Consider the following 26,355-nt stretch of genomic DNA (forward strand, 5'->3'; position numbering starts at 1 on the left):
GCACAGTAAATGCAAGAGAGATAGTCAAAGAAAGTACCATGGTGTGGCATCTTCACCACTGTGAGCCACACCTCTTCTTAAAAAAATGTAACATTTAGTTTGACCCAGACAGAACAACATTTATGATTATACTGGAAAGGGCACTTTCTAAATGGCCTCAACTGAAGTAGCAAGAGTTGGTATAACTGTATCTAATCCACATTCAAACGCCATCTTCTCTCTCCTTCTCTCAATAAAGAGTAAAGCATTTAGTGATTTGTTGTTGCTGTTGTTTTTATTAAGATAATGTCAATCTGAAAGCAGAACAGACTGGCAGTCAGCAGGAAGAAAAACAAAACATCTGCTCCTTATCAAAAGGTATCATATATTGCATCAGTCATTTCAAGATAAAACTGGCTACCTACAGGGAAGGTTTTGTCATTTTCTCCTAAGAATGTGTGCCTAGGCCAAGTAAGCCCTTGTCAACAGTGGAGCACCTGATCCCTCTGGGAAGTTATGAAAAACAGTCTTGCCCAAGTCTTAAGTGGCAGATCTGTGAATGAAGAAAAAATTCTAGTACAAATGCTTCAGGTAAGAGAACAAGCAACCTACAAATGTGGGTTCAAGAAAGAATACTCTTCTCCAGCCTCTCCAGTTGCTCTTCAAGAAACATAATCCGCTCCTCAAGGTCCTTTTGTTCAATCAACAAAGATGTCTTTTCCTGTACAAACTGCCTGTAGTCCTGAAGCTGGCTCTCTGTCATGTATTTGGAAAGGATACCTGACACCACTCTTTCTCTGCGATCCAGGTTCTCCTTCAGGTCCTTTGCATCCTCCCGCTGCCTGGACAGGAGTCTGTGCCGCTCATTGAGTGAATACTGAAGATAAGAAGAAGAAAAAAAGACCAGCAACTTAAAATATGTGGGAATTAGTGCATTTTGCACAAAACACACACACTCAAAAGAAGCTGTTGTAAGATTTCTTCTGGAAAAAGTCACTGGATCCTACTAAATAATTACAGGACAAACCCCAACGTCCCTTTCTTGTGCAAAGTACTATTGCTTGTGCTGGCTTCTCAGCTCAAGGAGTTTCTGGATAAGGCAGACTATATACAGTTGGCACTCCGTTTTCATGGGCGATCCGTTCCAGACACACACCCCTGCAAAAATGGAGACTTGCACTTATTCAAGCTCCATAGGCTTGAATGGGGCATGCCCCCACGAGTGCATGTGGGGCACGCCCCATTCAGGATAATGGAGGTCGCCCCTCCATGTATAATCATGAACATGGATCTCAAGTCTGTGAGAAGGGAGAGGTGATTTTAGATCCATTTCAGTCTGATTTCAGGCCTGGTTATGAGATGGAGACCACTTTGGTCACCTTGGCGGATGCCTTACACAAGGAATCGGACCGTGGGAGCGTGTCTCAGAACTCAAGACAGTCCTGACCTGGCAAATGTAGGGGCTGCAGCCGCCCCTTTCAGTGCCAGATCAGAGCCATGGCAACTAAATGCCACGTCCCCGATCTGGTCTTTTTGTGCCACAGAAAGGGTACCATAGCCGCCAGTGCTGCGGCTTTTTGGTGTTCCTTGGGCATTGCGTCATCTGGACGCAGCGCCAAAGGAATGCCATGATGCTGCCCACCATGTGGTGGGCTGTGCAGCATCATGCTGGCATGAGGGCAGAATCGGGGTGTGTGTCATGTAGATGCCATGACCCCATGCCAGTCTTTATCGCTGGTCTCTCAAGCCTGTTTAGTCCCTGCAAAAAATCTCCACACATGCAAAATTGCAACTGGTGGGGGTATGTTCATGGAAATTATGGTTCAGGAGTTAAACTTCTTTCCTTGCATACCACAGTCCTGATATGAGCCATAAAAGCAGCTCTTTATAGGTGTGGGGAGGACAACTTTCTAACATCACATGATGTTGGTTCTGCTGGACTTCTCAGTAGCTTTTGATAGCATCAACTGTGGTATCGTTCTGGGTCACCATACTGGGATGGGACTTGGAGAATTTATTGGCTCTGTTCCTTCTTGGAGGAGGGTGGTGCTGGGGGAAATTTTACTTGACTCCTTGGCCATTGCCTGTGGGATCCCTCAGAGTTCAGTATTGTCCCTTATGCTACATCTGCATCCCAACATCTACATGAAATGGTTGGAAGAGGTTGTCCAGAGTTCTGGAGTCAGGTGTCCTCAATATCCAGCTGATGATACCCAGGTCTATCACTCCTTTCAACCTAATTCCAAGGAAGCTGTTTCTGTATTAAACCTGTGCCTGGCAGCTGTAATGGACTGGATGAGAGCAAATAGATTGAAGCTTAATCCAGACAAGACAGAGATGGTCTTGGTCAGTCGAAAGACCTATGGGGATGGGGATTCAGTCTGTGATAGACAGAGTTACACTCTCCTTGAAGACACAGGCCCACAGTTTAGGGATATACCTGGATTCAGCACTGAGCCTGGAGGCCCAGATTTCAGCAGTGACCAGGAATGTATTTGTATAGTTAAAGTTTGTGTGTGTGCTGCACCCATTTCTGGAGAAGTCGGATTTGGCCATGGTAACATATGCTTTGGTTACATCTTGCTTGGATCACTGTAATGCATTCTACATGGGACTGCCTTTGAAAATTGTTCAGAGACTTCAGTTGGCCCTACAGATTGCTTGCTGGGGGGAGCCTATAACTCCCTCATTACAACACCTTCACTGCTGCCAGACTGTTTCTAGCCACAATTCAAAGTGCTGGTTTTGACCTATAAAGCCCTATGTGGCTTTATAGGCTCCCTTTATGAGCCCAGTAGAGCTCTAAGATTGTCTGGAGAGGCCCTTCCTATCACCTTCTCAAATTCATCTGAAAAGGAAGATGCCTTCTTGGTGGCTGCTCCCAGATTTTGAAACCCCCTTCCTAGAGAGGCCAGAATGACCCTGTCCTTGCTCTCCTGTCAGCAAGCTAATACATTTGTATTCTGTCAAACTTTTGGAAAATGACTGAGGTGGGCTTTTAAAGCTGTATGGTACTGTTTTAAAGATTATGTTGTTTTTAAATGAGATTTAATATTCAATGTTTTGAAATTCATAAATTAATTCTTTTTAAATTTTTATATTTATATTTTTTGAAGTAGTTTTAATCTGTATTATTTTAAAATATTTTGTTAGCTGCCTTGAGACTCATTACTGAGAAAGGAGGATATAAATTAACAAACAACAACAACAGAAGCAGCAGCAGCTACTGCTGCTGTTTCTGCAGATGCTATCAGTAAGATTTGCAAGGCAATGATCAGATCAGTGGGAACCAGCAGCATGACTATATCACATGTCAATTCTAGTTACATGTGTGATTACCAAATGAAACCACCAGCAGTGGAGGACTGGCCACATCATATCAGTTTTCAAATTGCTGAAGGGATTACATTATCTACTGGGCCATAAAAGTGGTATCAAAAAGAGAATCAGAGCAGATGTCTGAACATTCCAATTTAGAGATGCCACATCTTCAGAGACATAGTAGCTAGAAAGTCAGATTGCAACTTATTTTACCAGAGGCAAGGTCAAAGAGTCTATCCTGTCCTGGGACTCACCTTCTCCTCAGCATCCGTGTTTTCATCCGTTTTCTCCATTGCATTCTGGACCCGAGCAAGGCGGCTGGAGAGGCACAGCAGCAGGCTCACGACCTTCTCCAGATCACCAATGAACATCAAGTAGCGCTCATACTCATTGGGCTTACAGAGACCTTGCACTATCAACTCCAGCTCTTTGCCATGTGCAGCATGAGCCTTAGCTTCACTCTGGATAAGCTCTTTCTCATCCAACAGAGCCTGCAGTTTCAATTGTATATTAGAAATAAGTTCTCTCTGAAAGAAAAGAAGCCATCATAAAATCAAGTCAGGTCTGATAAACAGATATTAATAGGGCAACCATGGGACAAGGAGTAAGAAGCACGACAGAAACCCTGAAGGTAACTACAAGAGAGGTGTGTGAGAGTAATATTATATATATTAGAACTATTAAGTTATACACACAAACACAAGCTTGTGTGCGTGTATATGAATGAGAGCCAGAGTGGTGTAGTAGTTTGACCATTAGAACTGCAACTCTGGAGACCAGGGTTCGAATCCCGTCTCAGCCATGGAAACCCACTGAGTGATCTTGGGCAAGCTACACTTTCTCAGCTTCAGAGGATAGCAAAGGCAAATCACCCCTGAAGAAACTTGCCAAGAAAATCCTATGAGCGGTTCACCTTAGTGTCACCATATGTCAGAAATGACTTGAAAGCATACAACAACAACAACAAATATATCACCCAGTGGGTTTCCATGGCTGAGATGGAATTTGAACCTTGGTCTCCAGAGTCATAGTTTCAATGCACACTATTCTTTGGATGCCTAAACTATACTTCTAAATGCACAACTGAAGTTTTAAGCTACAACAATGCTAGAAATTTGGGGAATAAAGGAATATTTAATGGGGGGGTGGGGGCAGAATTGTTATTTGGGGGAGCCACGTCCTCATTTTGCACCCATTCCACCACCACCACCACTCCTTCCCCCCAATGGAAAATAAAGGAAATTCAAGCCTATCCAGTTTTTTACATCTGCAAGTAAGGCCAGTTACTATTACATGTAGAGTCATTTATTAAGATTTATTAGAATGTTCCAAAAGAACTGCAAAATATGCTCCATAACAAGTGCTGGAATAAGGTTCAACCAACAGTCCAATCAGCTTCTATATGTAGCAGTGGCATCACTAGGGTTGGTGTCACCTAGTGTGGTAACTCATGGTGTTCTCTCCATGGATCTCCTCCCATACCACACCGTACAGTATCCTTAGTAATATTGTTTGTACTAATGTTACTCATAAATCGTAATTCCCATATATCACTGAATGCTGTGACATAAACAACTAGCAACATTAAAATTATATCTTTAAATTACAATATCATACACACAGCCTAAATATATTTATATGTACATACTTTTATGCAGTTAAAATGAACATTAGGTAAGATGTTTTAAAATAAAAATTTAAAAGATTTTTTTTAAAAAAAGGCTGGATGGCCATCTGTCGGGGATGCTTTGATTGAGATTTTCTGCATAGCAGGGGGTTGGACTGGATGGTCCTTGTGGTCTCTTCCAATTCTATGATTCTATGGCTTGTTACAGACTGCCAAAATAAAGCTGCTTCGGGTCTCTTTGGAGGTACTGTATTCTATTTAAATGATGCATGGGTCCTAAGAGTCCGGAGGTCGAACCAAAGCCGCACTCCATTCCTAAGCACTGGAGTGCATCTTTGGTGCAACTTCCGAATTCTTAGGATGCATGCATCATTTAAATAGAATACCTCCAAAGAGACCCGAAGCAGCTTTATTTTGGCAGTCTGTGGCCTGTTACAGACTGCCAAAATAAAGCTGCTTCGAGTCTCTTTGGAGGTATGCTATTTAAATGATGCATGGGTCCTAAGAATCTGGAAGCTGCACCAAAGCTTCACTACAGTGCTTAGGAATGGAGTGTGGCTTTGGTGCGACCTCTGAACTCTTAGGACCCATGCATCATTTAAATAGCATACCTCCAAAGAGACTCGAAGCAGCTTTATTTTGGCAGTCTGTAACAGGCCTGTAACATGCCTATGATTCTAAGTCTCAGGCCTTTAGTTTAGTACAATTTAATTTTAGCCACCCAGTTCAGTGATGTGGGGAGAGAGATGGGAAGGGAAGGTTAAAACTTATGGGGGACAAGATACATGTGCAGCAAAAATTGTGAGATTATTCAGATAGTTAGATTGGATGCCCATTGCCATTGGTAAGTGGGTATGGTTTTAATGTTGCAAAGAAGATATCCCATCATCCAAAGCCTTGGGAAGGATGTCAAGGGAAGGCTGACTCTCCACTTCTCAATATTCCCTCAGAACGTAGCCTTTCTCACATGTTGGGCAATTCAAACTATCCCGTCTCCACTCTGTGATGAAAGGTTTTATTTTACAAAGGTCAGAAAGAGGGTGTTAGAAGCATTTTGCAGGAATGATAGAAGATGAATTATCTCTGAACATATTTTGAAAAAAATAATTTGCAACACACAATAAGAAAACGTGGGCAAGCTGAACTCTTTGTTATTTAATTCTGTGGTAAGAAATTCAGCATTGCGGGATCATATGGCTGAAAAAAAAATCCCAGGAAAGCAGGATGCACATTTAAGTGGAAATAACATGCTTTAACAATCAGATCCATAGAGCCAGTGTGATGTACTGGTTTGAGTGCTAGACCAGGGCACTGGGAGACCAGGGTTTGAATCTCTGCTAAGGCATAGAAACCTACTAAGTAACCTTGGGCAAGTCATATTCGCTCATCTTCAGAGGAAGTTAATGGCAAATCCCTCCTGAATCAGTCTTCCCTATAAGAGGATCACCACAACTCATGGCTGACTTGAAGTCATGTTACAACAATTATCAGAACCCTTTCATTACTTGAGGGAACACACCTTCAAAATATGGGTTCAGTGTCTCATCTGTTTTGAACCTCATTTACCTACTTTCTTGGATGTGATGTCATCTGCGTCATTAAGGCTCTTTCTGTCTTCAGTTCCATGAGATGGATCTGTTGCAGATTCATTGCTTCTTTGGCTGTTAAAACAGAGTACAACCAAACGGTAAGTACTTAATTTATTGTGTGACAAATAATTAACTTCACAAAAAGTGTTAAAGTTTAAAGAAGTGTTTTGGATTCTTTGAAATTACATATTTTCTCCCACTATCTCACTCTCCCAGGTACTCTCAAAAGTTTCATAAACATAAAACAGCCCTTGGTATGGTGCAAATAATATTTGATTCAATTTTGTTTCATATATATGTTAAAGAGGAATGGAATGCTAAGGGATGTTGTAGTTCAATTTCCATGGTGTCAAATGGGAATCCATCACCACCTCCTTCTGAAACTGTCCCTCCAAATATGCGTGTGTCATTTAAACACCTTACCTCCAAAGTGACCCGAAACAGCTTTATTTTGGCTTGTCTGTACAGGCCCATAGTCAATGCTAAGATATCACAAAGACTCAATTGCATATCCTAGGATTCCATATCCGCCGGCCTGAGAGGGAGTTCATCAGGCAGGTCCAGCTCCATCAGGACTAGCCTGGAAGAAAGAAGAGCCCTCCCTCCAATCCATTTGCCTTGGTCCAGGCCTCAGAGGGAGAGAAAAACCACTGGACCTCATCCCCTTTCCCTCCACCATTCCCTTTTCTTTTTGTTTCATGTCTTTTAGATTGTAAGCCTGAGGGCAGGGAACTGTCTGATTAAAAACAATAATTGTAAGCCGCTCTGAGAGCCATTAGGGCTGAAGGGCGTGGTATAAATACCTAAATAAATAAATAAATAAATGGCAGTTAAAATGGAATCACAGTACTTTAACAGTGTTGTGTGCAAGAGCCTGCTTCTTATTATTTGGGAATATCACATATTATGTAACCCAAACCCTCCAGATATTTTGGGTTTCAACATCCAACACCTCTCTCCAAACTAACCAGTGGTAACAGCTTTCATTGTTGTGTCTCTTCAAATTGCGAAGTTGAAGGCTTTCATGGCCAGCATCCTTAGATTTTTGTGGGTTGTTCGGGCTATGTGGCCATGTTCTAGAAGAGTTTCTTCTTGACATTTCGCCAGCATCTGTGGCTGGCAGCCAGCCACAGATGCCAGCCACAGATGCTGGCAAAACATCAGGAAGAAACTCTTCTAGAACATGGCCACATAGCCCAAAAAACCCACAAAAATCTCTTCAAATTGTTTATGACTCCCTAAGTGAACCTATCATGGGATTTTCATGGCAAGATTTATTCAGAGGGAATTTGCCTTTGCCTTCCTCTGAGACTGCGAGTGTGTGATTTGCCCAAGGTCACCCAGTGGTTTTCCATGGTGATTTCAATTGAGGATTCGAACCCCGGTCTCCAGAGTCGTAGACCAACTCTCAAACCACTATACCACTATACCACACTTGGTCAGGGACTATGGTAGTCCAAAACATCTGGAAGGCAAAATTTCCCCACCCCGGTTCACTGGGGAAACAGTAGGTCATAGCACAATTGTAATTTTGTTATGCTGGAAAATCCACTTGGAAGGAAGACATTTTATTCCATCTCAGTCTTTTTAGCTATCCAACCCAATATTTTTTTATTCTTAACAGAATAAACAGTACCTTTAACAGTAGCAATCTAGATTCTCAAAAAGAGATCTTCTGCATCCCCTGCTATTTTATGCTTTTAACTGGCGATTCTAGGGACTGAACCTTGGACCTTATGCATATGAAGCATGTCCTTTACCACTGAGTATCAAAACTAGATAATATGTTTGTCCTATCTTTGGAAGCAGTGCTCCCTCAAGTGGCAAAATATATATGTTTGCCCTGGCATATATTTATCTTCCTTGAAAAGATAAGGTCTTTGCTTTGTGATTGATCATTGAAGGTAAACAGACTTAATTTGTTGATGGCTAAGGCATATAGCTTTGAAGAAAGCTGTTGTCGATGAGAAAAAGATGCTAATGACAGTGAATATGCATTTCCCTATACATTTCACTTTCAGCTTTTGGGGTTTTTCCCCCCCAGAAATCTTTGCACCACACAATTTGCGGAATACTGTGGAATCAAGATCTTTGTAATTATTTCCTCTACTCTTAACATATTTTACAGCAATGGCATTTATACAATCTAATTTTTCTCATGTGTTGGTAGTTCACACAGCTGTTAACACCAACCAGACAATCCAATTTCCCCCTCACCCCAGCCTGCCCCAAAGGAGATTACCTGAGGTTATGTGACTCTCAAACTTACTTGTTTTCTTGAACAATCTGAATTCCCTCCTTGTTTCTGCTGGATCTGCTTGACACGGAAAAGTTCACAGGGAAAAGGCCTTCCATGAGCTCTAAAGCAGTTTTCCTAATGGGATGGGGCATGAGGATATCAACCAGGGACTTGTCTTTGGCAATAATCTCAGTAGCAAGATCTTCACACCTCTGGTCCTCTGGAGATTTTGATTCAGCCATAAATAAACCTGCGTCTTGCACTGGAGAGCTGCTTTTACATTCGTTCTGCAAGGCTTCTGGATTTGCTAATGGATGCCTTGTATTTTCATGTCCTTGGGTGTCTAACAGAACTGTGCAACAGTGTTGCCTGCTCTCTGAGGGATGTGTTGTATCATTTGCCTGTTTGTGCTGCCATTGAGATGCACAGGACATGTGGGAGTTTTCACTGATATCTTTCTTCAGCTGAGAATTTGTGTTGTTCTTTTCTTTGAGGGAGAAAGCTGGAGATTCAAGAACCATCCCTGAGCAACATGAATTCCCTGCTGAATTCTCATCATCTCCACTCTCTCCAAAATTAGATTTTTCTTTCTCAGGGAGAGGGAAGCTAGAAGAAAGAATTATGTAATTACATACAAAATTATATAACACAAGAGTGCCACATTTTAAACATTCTGATTCTGCTCCTGTGTCATGACACATGAGAATCTAATAAATAGAACTTTCTGGCCTGGAGATATGAGGTAAAATAAGCAGCACCTTTTAAATTTTTACCTGTGTTTAGCTGTACTGCTTCCACTTACAGCAGCACATTTGACTGACCTCATTCATGCCAAAGAAATTTCCACACAACTTGGCAATTTTTGTTTTTGAATAGCCTGGGATCACTGTACTAAGTCTGTAACATGACAGCATAATCCTATGCATGACCACTCTATAGTAATATCCTCAGAAGGCAAAAGAATTTATGCTGAAGTTAGTGCATGTATAGAATCATGGAATCATAGAATCATAGAATAATAGAGTTGGAAGAGGCCACAAGGGCGATCCAGTCCAACAGATGGTCATCCAGCCTCTGCTTAAAGACCTCCAAAGAAGGAGACTCCACTACACTCTGAGGGAGTGTGTTCCACTGTCAGACAGCCCTTACTGTCAGAGGTTCCTCCTAATGTTGAGCTGGAATCTCTTTTCCTGGAGTTTGCATCCATTGCTCCAGGTCCTAGTCTCTGGAGCAGCAGAAGACAAGCTTGCTCCCTCCTCAATATAACATCCTTTCAAATATTTAAACAGGGCTTTCATATCACCTCTTAACCTTCTCTTCTCCAGGCTAAACATCCCCAGCTCATAGGACATGGTTTCTCATAGGACATGGTTTCCAGAACCTTCACCATTTTGGTCGCCCTCCTTTGGACACGCTCCAGTTTCTCAACGTCCTTTTTAAATTGTGGCACCCAGAACTGGAAGCAATATTCCAGGTGAGGCCTGACCAAAGCAGAATATAGTGGCACTATTACTTCCCTTGATCTAGACACTATACTTCTATTGATGCAGCCTAGAGGAGTAGGGAAAATGCAGCCCATGGGCCTTATGGGACCTCTAAATTCCTGTTTTGTGGCCAGGGACTTAGCCCCTGAAAGCATCCAATGCTCCATTAAAAATAATCATGTGAATTTTTGGCTGCTTTTAACCCCAAAATCACACAAAAGCCCACCAATCAGATAACACAGCACCCACACAACCCCAGGTCCCCCTCCCTACTTCCCTTTCAACTCAGTCCCATACAAAATGATGACAGGAATTAACTTGGTGTAGGAGAGAAAAATTGGCCCTGGTCCCTATGTAATTCCTTTACCCAGTGTATTAGGCTAAAGTCAGGGCTCCCACTGAGGGACAGAGACATGTATCTTACCAATGAGTTTCTAACCAGTGGGTAAGAAAAACCTGTTGCACAAGGGAAAGACTGAGGATAAACTGTATATCAAGGGTGGGGAAGTGCAGCCTGTGGGCCACATGTAGCCCATGAACACCACTTTTACAGCTGCAGAAACACATGACAGTCCCAAAGGCTTACACATCCCACTCCAAATATCAAGTGATTTTTCAAGTGAGGAGGCAAAATCACATCAAACACACTGAACTGTTCACAAACACTGTGGTTCACTTCTTCCCCTCATCCCGCCCATACAAATCTTGAAAATTAGCTTCAAAATGTTCAAATGAGTCTCAGAGTCATTTCAGATGAGCTTCTGATACAGCTCAGGGGCAGGGGCTTCCCTGCCTGGGATGTCACTAGGGGGGTGTATCACTAGGTGTGTCCCTAAGGTGGTGCAATGGGATGGGCCACACTGGGTGACACCCCAGATAGAAGTGTCACCCAGTGTAGGCTTGCCATATCCCGCCTGGGGGCGGGACTTTCCCGGTTTGGGGCGGGGCCGCACGGTCACGGCCCGGTATGGCCCCGTCCCCGGGATTGCCCCTGCTCCCGGGCGAGATATAGCAAGCTGAGGGAGGCTTTCCCTTGCCGCTTGGGCCCAGGCTTGCAGGGAAAGCCTCCCTGAAGGGGAGGAGTCCCTCTCCGCCTGGGCTCCGCCCCCGCCAAGGGCGGGGCCCAGGCCCAAAGGGAAAGCCTCCCTGAAGGGGAGGAGGCCCTCTCTGCTTGGGCTCCGCCCCCGCCAAGGGCGGGGCCCAGGCCTGCAGGAAAAGCCTCCCTGAAGGGGAGGAGTCCCTCTCTGCTTGAGTTCCGCCCCCGCCGAGGGCGGGGCCCAGGCCCAAAGGGAAAGCCTCCCTGAAGGGGATGAGTCCCTCTCCACCTGGGCTCCGCCCCTGCCAAGGGCGGGGCCCAGGCCCAAAGGGAAAGCCTCCCTGAAAGGGAGGAGGCCCTCTCCGCTTGGGCTCTGCCCCCGCCGAGGGCGGGGCCCAGGCTTGCAGGGAAAGCCTCCCTGAAGGGGAGGAGTCCCTCTCTGCCTGAGTTCCGCCCCCGCCGAGGGCGGGGCCCAGGCCCAAAGGGAAAGCCTCCCTGAAGGGGATGAGTCCCTCTCCACCTGGGCTCCGCCCCTGCCAAGGGCGGGGCCCAGGCCCACAGGGAAAGCCTCCCTGAAAGGGAGGAGGCCTTCTCCGCTTGGGTTCCGCCCCCGCTGAGGGCGGTCCCCAGGCCTGCAGGGAAAGCCTCCCTGAAGGGGAGGAGTCCCTCTACGCTTGGGCTCCGCCCCCACCGAGGGCGGGGCCCAGGCCCATAGGGAAAGCCTCCCTGAAGGGGATGAGTCCCTCTCCGCCTGGGCTCCGCCCCCACCGAGGGCGGGGCCCAGGCCGAGAGGGAAAGCCTCGGAGGCTCCTATTCAAATGTAGGACACAAAAAAAATGTGTCCTACATTTGAACATTTTGTCCTACATTTTTCCCGGTTTGGAGGTCCTGATGAATGGCAACCCTAACCCAGTGGGATAGTACATCTTGGGGGGGGGGGGGCTGACTGCCTTCTGAGCCCTGCACAGTCATGGCCACATGGGACTCAGAAGGCAGGGGGGGGGGCTGCTGAGAGGACTGAGCATGCCCCCCACCTCATTGCCAGAACGCTTAGAATGGTGGCATGGCGGTGACATGGGGGCATGTTTGGCCCTTTCAGCAGCCCTCCCCACAGCCTTCTGAGTTCTGTTAGGCCATGGCCACATGGAATTCAAAAGGCAGTCTGCCATCCCCCCCTCCACCCTAAGATGTCAAAACACCTACCACACAATTGCTTATCCCTGCTAAAGATCATGCCTAAGGATATTTATAGAAACTTATTTCCTTGTTTCTATTGTCCAGATTTTGCAATCTTTGCTACAGCCAATCAAAAGCAGTGTAAGAGCAATCTTGAGCAATATTCTGAACTTCTGGAACTCCTGATCTGCTCCTACACCTAAGGCCATTCTATGGAATAGAAAAGTATGTCTCTTCACTTAAATTGAGGCTATGTGAGATGACACTATTTGTTTTACACTATTTGACAGCATATTTCACATCAGGAGATCAGACCAAAATAACCTAAATTCATCAGATCCCATCTGATCTTGGAAGGTAAGGAGAGTCAGGCCTGGTTAGTAAACTGGATGGGAGGCCACCAATGAATACCTGGTGCTGTAAGTTACATTTAGAGGAAGGAATGGGCAAAACCACCTCTGAGTATTCCTTGCCCAAGAAAACCCTAAGAAACTCATGGGGTCTCTATAAATTGATAAGCAATTTGAACCACATACATATACATCACATCAAGAAGTCCTTGGTGCATAGGCAGATAGGGAGAGACACCTGCTTGGAACAGCAAAACAAAGCACCATAAGACAGGGGCAAGGGCTACTCCTTCTGCCAGTATGGTTTGCAGGTCCCAGAGTAAGTAGTCTATTTCGCTCATGATTTCAGTTTTGATGCAAATGTGGATAATGTCAACTGCACATTACAGCACAAATTCAATGCTACCCTAACAATTGTTTTCTATTCCATTCAGACCTCAAATATAACACGAGAACCCATGGAACTCAAAGAAGCTTCTAAATGTGTACTTCAGAAACACCCCAGATCTTTCTGTGAATTTTTCCTCATGAACTGTTGCATCTGAAAAAAGATGTTCCAGGGAGCTTTTGGAACAGAATACAAATTGCCTCCACTTAAGCCTTAAGGCAGGGGTCGGCAACCTCCGGCCCGCGGGCCGGATGCGGCCCGCGAAGGCCTGGCCGCCGGCCCCCGGCTGCCCCTGCCGCCGCCGCCGCCGCCGCGGCGGTCGCCCGTCGCGGCTTTTCGCCGCTCTGGGCGCCGCCATTTTGGGCGGCAAAATGGCGGCGAAGTCTCGCGCGACCTTCCCTGAGGTCGCGCGAGACTTCGCCGCGATTTTGGGCGAAAAAATGCCGGCGCCCATAGCGGCCTCTGGAGCTATGGGCGCCGCCATTTTTTCGCCCAAAATGGCGGCGAAGTCTCGCGCGACCTCGGGGGAGGTCGCGCGAGAGTTCGCCGCCATTTTGCCGCCCAAAATGGCGGCGCCCAGAGTGGCCGCCGCGGCAGCAGCGGCTATGGCGGCGGGCCTCTAGGAGGCCCGCTACCATCTCTGGGACCCTCCAGGAGGGCTCCCAGGGCGGCAGGGGGCCTCTGGGAGGCCCGCTGCCGTCTCTGGGACCCTCCAGGCGGGCTCCCAGGGCGGCAGGGGGCCTCTGCAGGGCCCTCTGCCATCCCTGGGGCCCTGCTTTAGGGCTCCCAGGGTGGCAGGGGGCCTCTGCAGGGCCCCCTGCCACCCTGGGAGCCCTCCTGCAGGGCCCCAGGGATGGCAGAGGGCCTCTGCGGGGCCCGCTGCCATCCCTGGGGCCCTGCTTTAGGGCTCCCAGGGTGGCAGGGGGCCTCTGCGGGGCCCACTGCCATCCCTGGGGCCCTGCTTTAGGGCTCCCAGGGTGGCAGGGGGCCTCTGCTGGGCCCTCTGCCATCCCTGGGGCCCTGCTTTAGGGCTCCCAGGGTGGCAGGTGGCCTCTGCAGGGCCCTCTGCCATCCCTGGGGCCCTGCAGGAGGGCTCCCAGGGCGGCAGGGGGCCTCTGCGGGGCCCGCTGCCATCCCTGGGGCCCTGCTTTAGGGCTCCCAGGGCGGCAGGGGGCCTCTGCAGGGCCCTCTGCCATCCCTGGGGCCCTGCTTTAGGGCTCCCAGGGTGGCAGGGGGCCTCTGCAGGGCCCTCTGCCATCCCTGGGGCCCTGCAGGAGGGCTCCCAGGGTGGCAGGGGGCCTCTGCGGGGCCCTCTGCCATCCCTGGGGCCCTGCTTTAGGGCTCCCAGGGTGGCAGGGGGCCTCTGCAGGGCCCTCTGCCATCCCTGGGGCCCTGCAGGAGGGCTCCCAGGGTGGCAGGGGGCCTCTGCGGGGCCCGCTGCCATCCCTGGGGCCCTGCTTTAGGGCTCCCAGGGTGGCAGGGGGCCTCTGCAGGGCCCTCTGCCATCCCTGGGGCCCTGCAGGAGGGCTCCCAGGGCGACAGGGGGCCTCTGCGGGGCCGGTGCCATCCTTGGGGCCCTGCTTTAGGGCTCCCAGGGCGGCAGGGGGCCTCTGCAGGGCCCTCTGCCATCCCTGGGGCCCTGCAGGAGGGCTCCCAGGGCGGCAGGGGGCCTCTGCGGGGCCCTCTGCCATCCCTGGGGCCCTGCTTTAGGGCTACCAGGGTGGCAGGGGGCCTCTGCAGGGCCCTCTGCCATCCCTGGGGCCCTGCAGGAGGGCTCCCAGGGCGGCAGGGGGCCTCTGCGGGGCCCGCTGCCATCCCTGGGGCCCTGCTTTAGGGCTCCCAGGGTGGCAGGGGGCCTCTGCAGGGCCCTCTGCCATCCCTGGGGCCCTGCAGGAGGGCTCCCAGGGTGGCAGGGGGCCTCTGCGGGGCCCGCTGCCATCCCTGGGGCCCTGCTTTAGGGCTCCCAGGGTGGCAGGGGGCCTCTGCAGGACCCTCTGCCATCCCTGGGGCCCTGCAGAGGCCCCCTGCCACCCTGGGAGCCCTCCTGCAGGGCCCCCTGCCGCCCTGGGAGCCCTCCTGCAGGGCCCCCTGCCGCCCTGGGAGCCCCCAGCTTTTTTGCTGGTCTCTGACGGGGCCCGTCAGGGGCCAGCAAAAATGGGGAGGCCTGGCCCCCGGAGGGTGGAAGCTCTGCCCCCGGCATGCGGCCCCGCCCCTGGAGGGTGGAAGCTCCACCCCCCAGCACACAGCCCCGCCCCGGAGGGTGGAAGCTCCACCCCCGGCACATGGCCCCGCCCCAGAGGGTGGAAGCTCCACCCCTGGCACGTGGCCCCGCCCCGGAGGGTCGAAGCTCCACCCCCCAGCTTCGGCCCCCCAGTCGCCTGAGGGACAGCAACCCGGCCCCCGGCTCAAAAAGGTTGCCTACCCCTGCCTTAAGGTATCAAATGAGATTTAATGAAATAATTGCAACTTTTTCTCAGTGAAATGTGCATAGACCTATACAACTAGATAGATAGATAGATAGATAGATAGATAGATGATAGATAGATAGATGATAGATAGATAGATAGATAGATAGATAGATAGATAGACAGACAGACACACAGACAGACAGACAGACAGCATGCTCTCAGTAATTGTCAAAGAGCTGAAAGAAGTTTCAGCAAGCTAACCATAATCCAGAATTGTAGGTGTTCTACAGTGAGACAAGAACACTTAAGCTACCTAAATGGAAATCTGCAAGAAAATAATAATAATAATAATAATAATAATAATAATAATGATTTATTTCTAGCCCACCCTATCACAGAGAATCCAGGTGGGTCACAACAATAAAATACATTAAAGTTACAATAAAATCCAAGAAGAAAACAATCCCTATACCCACTCCACATTCCCAATGCTAAAACAGGATTAAAGAGTCATAGTATAAAAGCATTAAAAACTATTAAAACATTAAAACATTCAACTAGAATTTGGAGGAAAATAAGCAGACGAGGAGGCATTTTTCATGATCATGATCATGTTCATGTCAGGTTTGTATCCAGATCTATGGCCTGTTACAGACAGCCAAAATAAAGCTGCTTCGAGTCACAGTGGAGGTATGGTGTTTCAATGATGCATGCATCCTAAGAGTCCAGAAGCCACACCAAAGCCACGCTCCAGTCCTTAGGGCTGGAGCATGGCTTTGGTGTGACTTCTGGACTCTTAGGACTCATGCATCATTGAAACATCATACCTCCACTGTGATTCGAAGCAGCTTTATTTTGGCTGTCTGTAACAGGCCTATATTTCTATATCTATATCTCTATATCTGGGAAGGGGTAACTAAGTTGGGAAGGCCTTCTGGAAGAGATCCATCTTGAGTGCTTTCTTAAAAGCAGTCAGAGTGGAAATGTGGCGGATCTTCTCCGGCAGGTCGTTCCATAATTTTGGAGCAGTAGTAGAGAAGGCCCTCTGGGAAATGTGTTTGTCGGTTTCAATAGAATTGATTCAGTAGATATAACCATTAGCTTTTAGTCTTTCAATGTTGTGATTTAAAGTGTGAGTATGAAGAAAATAAACCTTCAGAAGCTGCTTGCTTTTCCCTATCCTCCTTCACTAAAGTAAGAATAGGCACAAATATATTTTTCTGTCCTCTCACAACTCAAGTTTCAACCTCTTTTCTTTGAAGGCTAGATCAGGGAATGAGAAGTACTTGGAAAGTTAATGTTGTTCTAGCAAAAGTTAACATTGTTCTAGCAAAAAGTCAACAGTACCATCCTGACTGACAAGCAAAGGCTCTCCCCATGCACACTTCTGAAAAATGTACATTTTAAATGCCATAAAAAGGAGGAAGGGAGATGGAGAGAAACAGGAATGCGGCAGTACTGTGGATCCTATAACATTCTGTTCCACTCCCACAGCTGTACAAATATGCTTTATACCTGAGGATTTAATATCACACTGTACTGCATGTGAAGAAGTGGGTTTTTTCTTCTCTCTTGCTTCCTCCTTTTTATGCTGCAAGAGAGTAACATGGCTACTATCAAAACTACTATTTTAAGCGGATGCAGAAATAAAGCACTTTAACTTCCATGGCTCAATGCTATTGAATTCTGGGATTTGTAGTTCATTGTGGCACCAGAGTTCTCTGACCGGGAAGGCTAAATAACTCGCAATATTACAAATCCCAGAATTCCACAGCATTTGAGTCACAGAAGTTAAAGAAGTGTCTGTCAAATTGTTTTATTTCTGCAGTGTAGCAGCAGTCCTTGATCCATGATGGATCTGAATTCGCATGCCAAAAGAGTGCATAAACTACAAGAAATCCATTGCCTCAAAATAAGAATAAAATATTTACCTGACATTTTGTCCTTCCTTGGTTTGCTTTCCTTTTGTGTTCTGTAGAGCTGAAGCAGCAGAGGCAGGTTCTGGGGCCTTCCTGTCTCCCGCTGAACACTGACTTTGTCCATGGAAGGAGGGAAGGTCTGAGGCTGTTTCTGAGCCACTGGCAAAAGAATTCTTAAAAACCTCACTGTCTATCTCACCTGGAGAAAAGACTGGTGATGGATAATCAGGCTCCACAGGTATGTTTGAGGATGCGATCCTGCTACCCTCAGGAAGCAGAGGTGCATGACCTAGGGATGGATTCCCTAGGCTTATGAAAATCCTAGTGAGTTTATTACTTTTTGTGTTGCGAGGTGCTTCAAGCACATGAAAAGCTGAATTTAATTCCCTCAGAGATGTAGCATCCTCAGCAGGTGACTGCCTGGGCAGACATCTGGATCCAGGCTCACAATTCTGCTGCAGAACATTTTGATGGTTTGCTCCCTGACTGCTCTGGCTAGTCTCCAGCCCAGAGGAACCATGCCAGCCCTTCAGATGGTGAAGCTGGTCTGTACTTTGGCTAAGTGGTGACAGTATGACCCTTTCAGGACTTTCTGTTTCTTCCATAGATTTCCCTCTTCTTCCAGCTACGTACGCTCCTTGCTTTGCAGATCCCAATGCATCTTGTTTATCGACTTCCAAGTTCTCCTTCAACAGGGGGCTAAAACTGATTTCAAATGATATTTTAGTTTTTAAAAAAATCACCAACAATCTCATTTCATTCCCTATTAATGTAAATTCAAAATAATCAGATTTTCCCCCAACAAGCCATGTTTTAGAACGGTACTTGACCTCAAGGGTGAATGCAGATCTGCAATTAATTCAACCCCTACACCTCACTAATGGGTGAATTTGATATCAGGGGAGCAGTGAATCTGCTCCAGGTTTTGGCCCAAACTTTAAAGGATCTATCCAAAGTTCTGAAACCTATTCTGGGGCTAGATTTCAGCACCTTGTATAGCAACTTTAAGGTCCAAACTAAAACCCAGAGCATATTCACCACTCCTCTGATATTACAGATGCCAGATGCCACTAGCCTGTCAGGGAGAGACCAGAGAACCAACTAGAAGAAAGAAGAGGTATTGTCTAACCCTGAGGTGCAGGAACCTTTGGCACTCCAGATGTTTTGGGCTACAATTCCAGCGTTAGTTGAAACTGATGGGAGTTATAGGCCAAGAACACCTGGATAGTCAAGACTCTTCAAACCTTGCTTTAATCATATATTTTCCAGATGCTTTTCATTCACAACAAGGCTACCCCCTTCAGCTGTAAGGAAGAGAGGGAAGCCTGCATTCTTAAAAAATCTCTTGAGGAGAAAAGCAGCTTGGAGGGGAAGGTTGCTATTGAGTGGGCACACAGTTGGCAAGGAAAAGGTGCACAATTACCTCTGCTTTACTTGAAGCATCTGTTTTGCCCCATTAAAAAAAGCAGATTTACCTTTCCCTGCTGCTCTGTCATCTTAATCTGTAAATCTACCTTAATATGTTTTTACGTGGCTGCTACTGTCAAAACCTTTTACCTGCTCATACCTAATGATACTACTATTATGGTATTAACACTTAGCACATGCATTGTTACTCTAAGTGGTTATATTTTTATTATATATTTTCTTGCTGTTAGCCGCTATGGTAATGCATATAGCAAGATAGTATGTGCTATATATTTAACAAATAAATCTGTGTCTCCTTGCTGTCTTGCAACCATTCAGGTTCAAGTTTGGAAGGAGGTCTGTTCACCAAACAACCAGAAATGGAAACAGGAGGGAAATGCTCACCCCCAAAAGGGAAAAGTAAAAAAATAAAATAAAAGATTTACAAAATAAGCAACAATGTCAGCATGTGCATGTCTTTGTATGTTTGTGTGCATTTAAAAACAATTAGCTAGAAAAACCTGATCTTGTGATGCTGTTAATTATTCTAAAGCAATCACTGTTAGGTAGATATAATCATGTTAACAGACATGCTAACTGATTTTATACAAAATTTTCCATATGATTATTTAGTTATGCCCCCTCAAGGGTGTTTAAAGTAATGGCTTCTTCTCCTGGGCCCCAATCCCTTTAGCTAATTAACTTTGGCTAATCAGGTTTGGAGTGTGTGAAGAACAACAATGGCAAGGACATGCTCATTTGATGTTGTAATACACACAATGAGAAGCAGATGTCTACACTAGCAGACAATAAAGACACACTTGGGGATTATAAAATGATCAATACTCTTTTAAAAGATGGTTAACTGTGTACAGCTAATAAATCTGAAACAATTATATGACTGCTTCAAAGCCAGTGCTGCAATGCAGGTATTGGACCACATTTTATTTTGGAAAATAATTGAAAGGTACAAGAAACTGAGCTAACAGATTAAGTTCAATAACTTAATTGAACTTCTGCCAATAAAATATAATAAAATAGATCATCCATGAACTATAAATCTGTCCTAAAGACCAGGAAAATGATATCTCTCAAGTATTTTTCCAGTTCTTCTTCATTTGTCCTCAGCTACTTCTGGGGTTTTATGCTCAAAATGCTCAAAAATGTACAAACTTTCCCCTTGTAATTTAAAGTTCTGTTTTAAATACATTTCTTGCAGTCGATGCTAAATCTGAATCTTATAAACAGATTCAGTGCAGTCTTCCACTTTTGTACTTCTTTGCTTCCATCTAAACACTCTAAGTGCTATTTCTGCAGGAGATCAGATGGTGGGGCTATGATCTCAAAGAATGGAAATATTAGAAGTGGCTGTTACAGTGCCTTCCAAATAAGGAGAAGAGTGCCCTCAGTTCTTTTTTTGTAGCTGTTTCACTTATTATTTTTCCATGACACTAAAAAAGGCCAGTGCTTATTGGCCAATCACTGAGAGATTTTGGGAGTTGTCATCCAAAAACGTAATTTTTCTGACCTTTGAAAATAACTATTATCTTAAACTGAGGAAGTAAATATTCTCAGATAATGATTGGTTAAAAAAAATCTATTTCTTGTGTTGCTACATATTCTAATTAAAATTCTCAGGCTTGGAGAGACCATTTGAAATCCTAAAGTTTCCTAGCATTTTAAAGGGGTGATGTGAAGACTGTTCTTCCACGAAACAGTTTTCACTGACTGCCACCTTGGACAGGAGCAAGTATAGAGTATAACAAGATATAACACACTCCGAAAATCCCGATCATAAGAACAGGCCCCTTGCATTATTACACACTTACCTGGGATGTGTTGGATAGTATCCATGGTCCTGAGATGATAATGCTGGCCACGTTATAGAATCTATAGATGAATAGTAATCCTAAAAATGGGGGGGGGGGGGGAGAAGTTAGCATGGATGAAATTTGTCTGCATAACAGAACAGCTGATAAACGGCATACAGTGCCTCTCCTTTTCATATGCATGCTATCAAGGGATGGGAAAAGTTATTTAAATTTACAATTCATTGTGAGTTGATCTAATCATCCTTTCTGATGATTTGATTTGACACTGACACTTACAAAATATGTTGAAAGAAATTTACATTTTTAACGTTTATTACATGAAAATAAAATAAAAGTGCACTGTGTTGAAGGCCCCATTCCTCTACCCTGACACCCATCTGAGCTTTTTTAGAGGAAGTGTTTGAATTTAAACAACTGAGCCATTTCTGACTTACTCTAAAACAAGGGTGGGCAAACTGCAGCCCATGTGCCACATCCAGCTCCTGAGGTCCATTTTTGTCCCCCTCCAATTTTTTACTCCAAAATGCCCCCATGTGGCATCTGGAGGATGTGGAGGGCATTTCTACCATGTTTGTGACCCCCAGGGATAAGAGGAAATTCACATTTTAAATAAAGCATTTCCCCCAAAATGTTCTCTAGAGGCACAGGGGTATTTCCACCATGATATGGAGGCCCCTGGACCAATATAGACCCCAGAGAATCCTTTTCCACATAAGAAGTAGCTTCCATTGGTCAAAAAAGGCCTCACAGGTTTTAAGTGGCTCAGGAAGTCCCCAAAATATGGTGGCAATGCCTGGCATGCCTCCTAGTGGGTATTTGGGTCCTCCAGGTCCCCTGGGGGGCAATATGGTCCCCAAGCCTTCCATAGTTGCCCACCCCTGCTTTAGAACCAGCGTGGACAACTGCTCAAGGTCTGGAGGGCATATACACTGGACCTCAGAGACCTGCACCCCCCCAATAGCTTTAATGAAGGTTCTTTGTTCAACAACAACAACAAAATTAAATATTTGTGAGCCAATCATTATTATGACATATAATAACAGCATCTTTTTCTACTCTCATGATCACTGTCCTCCAGTAGTGGCTGGTGACTCTCTTTCAATGGGACAGTGATCCACTTGGGTTTTGAGTAACTTTAAAGTAGCCATCCAAGGTGCTGAACTATTTGGAAGGCAGAGTTCAGCACATTTACTCTGTTAAAGCCTTGATTAAAACCTGGAGTGGAGTCACCACACCACTGACATGGGAGCTGCCAGCCACTACTGGGATGCTCTTTCATGTGACATAATACAGTCTTTATGATCTTTCCAATAAAATTCAGCAGAATAGTACATCTAGGCCCAAAGAAACCAACTTTCAGACTCCTGACAAAAGCAACTGATGACCAATATAGCACATTTGGCACAAATATTATGTTACATCTTAATAGGTACTTGCGTACCTGCACTGGAGGAGGAGTGGATTTTGATTTCCCATGGCCTCTGCTGGAGGTAGAAGAACATGAGTGATAAATACTTTTTGCCAAGGTGCTGGCATAGCTCCCTTCAACTCCAGAAGGTTGCACTCTTGAATTAGCCATTTCAGGGACAGGAGAATCAGCAGTCATGGTAGATGAAGGGGGGGGAAGTGGCTCTGAGATTCGCCCTGGAGGAAGATGTTGAGAGAAGCAGTCTGTATTTAATAACTTTTTGCTGGTACTAGAACTGGAGGATCTGTCTTCCGAAAACCTCTTTGAATCTGAAGTCCTCTGTTGCAAAGGGGGCTTCTGTTGTGTGTTGTGGTTAGCAGTAGTAGGCCGCTGTCCAGTCTTTCGTTCCATGTACTCAAGAAGTGCATTGTGCTGTATTTGTTTCAGTTCTGCCTTAGAAAGAGCCCTGCCTTGAGCTTCAAGAGCTTTACTTCTAAGGACCCTGGTGTCTTGTTCACTTATCTCATCAGACCGGGACCTTGCATTTTTTGTCTTCCATGATGCACTTTGATCTCTCTGATCATCCAGCTGATTTAGTTTCTCAGGTTCAGAATAGGAGATCTTCTTCTGTTCTGCAGTGGCCCTTTTCCTGCCCCCAATTCGAGTGGCTTGTGGCCTTTTGGAATCATCCTCTCTACTGACATTTTCCAGTGGCTTGAGGGGAGGAATTGGTTTAGAATCCTCATTAGTACTAGATAATGACAAGGACCTGAGATGTTCAATGGATGGTCTTGAAGAGGGTTTTGGCTTCAGCCGAACAGGCAAGCTCATCTGTAAATCTTTTCTCTTGAAAGAAGTTTCTCGGAGGACTTTGCTCTGAGCAATTTTAAGTTTTTCCCGATAGACATTCTTGAATGCATCATCCACTGATGATGCAGGACTCCCCACAATTAACCTTTCATCTGTGCTGGTAGTATCCATATGGGTGTTACTGTCCCTGGGAATTTCTATTAGAGCTGCTGACACTTGGCAATTGTTTCTTGAAGATTTTGTAGAGAACTCTTCTTGTTCCAGAGTTTTATGAGTTTTGTGAGTCATAAAGTTAGAATTTTTCCCACCAGAAAGGTAATAAAGCAGAGGAGTTGTCTTTCTATTTATTTTTATACTGGCAGAGTTGTGCTGGGATTGACTTTCAGACTTCTTTAACAAATGTTGATTCTGAAAACCAATAGGCTCCAATGTTTCTTCTTGTCTTGGGTTCATAAGAAGGTCAGGGCTGCTGCTATTATCATTTCCTTGTGCTTTCCTAAATCCATTGCGTGGTTGGGCTGCACTGCTGTCTGCGTCATGGTTGTAACAAGATATGGTGTTGGTGGTCTCATAAATTTCACTATGAGGAGTTTCCATGAAGTTCAGACCATGAGAAGGTGATTTCTGCATTCTGGTTTGCTGTTTTAGAAGTGGATGCCAAACATTTCTGCTGTTTTCTTCCTTGGAACTGAAGGAACATTTCTTTTCTCCATAGTTGTCGATTGTCCTTAGTGCAGCCTCATTAGGATGAGAGCTGGAAGTGTATTTTAAGCTGCATTTATATATATCCTGTTCCAAACCCGAATGATTGTCAATTCCGGACGGATGCAGAAAGCTGTCGAGCTCTCCCTCTGGTTTACTGGATCCAGCCAGGGTGCCTAACAAATCTGCTTCTGTGAAGGGTGGTTTGTGTACACTGCAGGAATAAAAATACTGTTTGTTCTCTTGTATATCATTAACAGCATTGTGGCTGGCTTGCAGTGAACGAGAGGACTTAGAGTTCATCGCCTCGGGAATTTTATAAGCGTGGATTGTATTTTGAGCCCACAAAATCTTCTGAGAAGAATTAGATCTTAATTTTTCTTCCACAATCGCAGAAGATGCTGTGAAAATGGGAAAGTTACTTTTATTTGTGGCATAGGGGTCAGCAGAATACCAAATATCACCCTTTTCTGTGACCAAATTCTCATTTTCATATCTAGTGTGCCAATTATCATTGTAACAGTTTACTGGGGGATCAAATGGGAGGACTTTGCTGGGATTTTGCATGTACGCATCTCCTTGTTCACTCTGGTCAAAACAAATTCCAGGAGGCTGCCCTCCATTTCTGTTAGCTTTACAGCTGTCCACTCGAGTTGGTGGGGATGGTGGGTGAGGAAGAGGAGATGCAAATCTGGCCAGCGGTGATTGTATCTCATATGACATCCCTGGGATAGGAGTACTTCCATATACTTGGTTGTGACCAGTTCTCTCCATCTTTCCTATTGCCTTATTTTCATGCATTTGTCTAAACTCAGTATTTATTGCACTGGGATTATAAATACTTCTTACATATCCTGAGTCCATATAAGGCAGCTGGTCTAGAGGCAGAGGGTCATTTTCAGTGTAGCATAATGGGGCAGGATACTCTGGAAGATTGGAACCCCCTGAGAAAGAACTGTATGCAGAGTCTGCTTTTCCAGGAATGTGTAAGCACTGATCTATGCCACTGAGAGGTTTCTCTGCTCCAAATATGCTAGCATCACAGTGGGAGACCACAGGCTCCAAGAGCTCCTCTGTTCCGCGGTCATGTCTCAGGTTCCATCTGGAAGCTTCATGCTCATAAGAAGACATCTTCTCCCTTACAAATCAATCCTGTCCTCCAGAAAAGCACCTGGGATACAATGAAGACGTCTTTGGTCTTCTGGTCAAGAATTTGCATATTTCTTTGTTTCATATGTCACTACCACATTTCATGAGCTGAGGGATGGATCCTAGAAAAGAAAAGAACCAATTGAAATACACCAGTGAATGACTTTTTAGTGGAATATCCTCAGGAGGGATGTATCAGCAAAATATTTATCACTGAAATAAAAGTACTTTTAAATTGCTTATATCCAGTGATGTGTATTGAAGACAAAGTAGTTTATATCTTAGAGTAAAATCTCAACACAAAAAGTTCTTCTTTGACTAAATAAACTCTTGAAAACCTGGCCCAAAATTTGGTGGATAGTTCCAGCCATCACAGATCTATGGAATCAAAAGATGAATTGTAAATCAACACTTACATATACCCCATTAATCCAGTGTGTCTACTCTGTTTGTGCATTTACTCCATGCTACATAATCATTAGTAATATTGTACACTTTGATGTTGTCACCTGATGGAGTATTGGAAAGCTATAAAATATAGACAAAAGTGGAATTTCAGTCTTCTGAGTAGTGTGGTGTAGCGGTTTGAACATTAGACTACAACTCTGGAAATCAGGGATCAGTTCCCTATTTGGCTATGGAAACCCACTGTGTGACCTTGGGCAACTTGCACACTCTCAGCTCCAGAAAACGCCATAATAGATTTGCTTAGGCTCATCATAACTTGGAATCATCCTGAAGGCACACAACAACACAACAAAACAGGGCAATAGTCAAGAGGCCTCCATTCCAGAGAGGGCCCTCATGCCAACTCCCCTTGCCCACCGTTTGCCCTCTTTAAACACTGTTTCTTGATGTCCCCTCCACCACTGTCACCATCATCTATACCCCCACCTTTCCCCACAAATTATGACTCTGTGCTTATTTACTCACACACACTTCCTTCCATTAAGGAGCACCTCATTTTTTCCTTCTACTTTTTCTTCCTTCCATTCTTTTAACTTTAGTCTGAGAGCAGTCCAAACATTCTGCAAAGGAAACTAGACTTTCACTTGGAATCTTCGATTCACCAGGTGACTCCCTCCCCTGCCCCTCTACTACCCCACAAACAGGCTCACAATGGACTCAGAGGCACACAGGGGAAAATCATGAGCACAACTGTCACTTCACTTTACAGTACACCTGAACTCTGCTAAGAAAAAAAGGAGGAGGAAGAGGAGGAAGACGCTGGTAAGAAATGGGAGAAGCAAAGATAGGGTAGTGGGGAAGGAGCAGGGAACAACTGGGTGAGGGGGCAGAGAAACCTGGAGAAAGGGAGCTGCCGTGGGTGTGGGGTAGGAGCAAACAGGGGGTTACCAACCAGAAGCGTGTGAAGATCCTTCAAAGAAAATGTTTTCAGAGCCTCCTTAATGCTAGCAGTGGCACTGGTTGGAAAAATCATGTTGTTGTGTGCCTTCAGGTTGTTTCTGACTTACGGCAACCCTAAGACAAACCTACCACAGAGTTTTCTGATGCTGACAATGTGTGACTT

General features: G+C 45.6%; 1 protein-coding gene across 3 annotated transcripts in view; it reads right to left on the minus strand.

Moving 5' to 3' along the window:
* Positions 1-261: 261 nt before the first annotated feature.
* The window catches only part of SHROOM1 (shroom family member 1), a 69,956-nt gene continuing 43,862 nt past the window's right edge, over positions 262-26,355 (minus strand). For 2 of the 3 annotated variants that reach the window (XM_089530882.1, XM_089530892.1), the window contains 7 exons: positions 22,197-24,946; positions 20,753-20,832; positions 17,529-18,221; positions 8,786-9,361; positions 6,498-6,588; positions 3,555-3,827; positions 262-856 (listed from right to left, as the gene is read on the minus strand). In XM_089530882.1, coding sequence (XP_089387008.1) covers positions 602-856; positions 3,555-3,827; positions 6,498-6,588; positions 8,786-9,361; positions 17,529-18,221; positions 20,753-20,832; positions 22,197-24,806 — 4,578 coding nt within the window. In that variant the 5' untranslated portion in view covers positions 24,807-24,946 and the 3' untranslated portion in view covers positions 262-601. Of the gene's footprint in view, positions 857-3,554; positions 3,828-6,493; positions 6,589-8,785; positions 9,362-17,528; positions 18,222-20,752; positions 20,833-22,196; positions 24,947-26,355 lie in introns of those variants that run through there. The other variant, XM_089530902.1, reaches the window with a different exon arrangement.

Source organism: Sceloporus occidentalis, unplaced genomic scaffold, assembly GCF_023333645.1.
Source record: "Sceloporus occidentalis isolate IW3139 unplaced genomic scaffold, rSceOcc1.0.p SCAF_1, whole genome shotgun sequence".
NCBI lineage: Eukaryota > Metazoa > Chordata > Lepidosauria > Squamata > Phrynosomatidae > Sceloporus > Sceloporus occidentalis.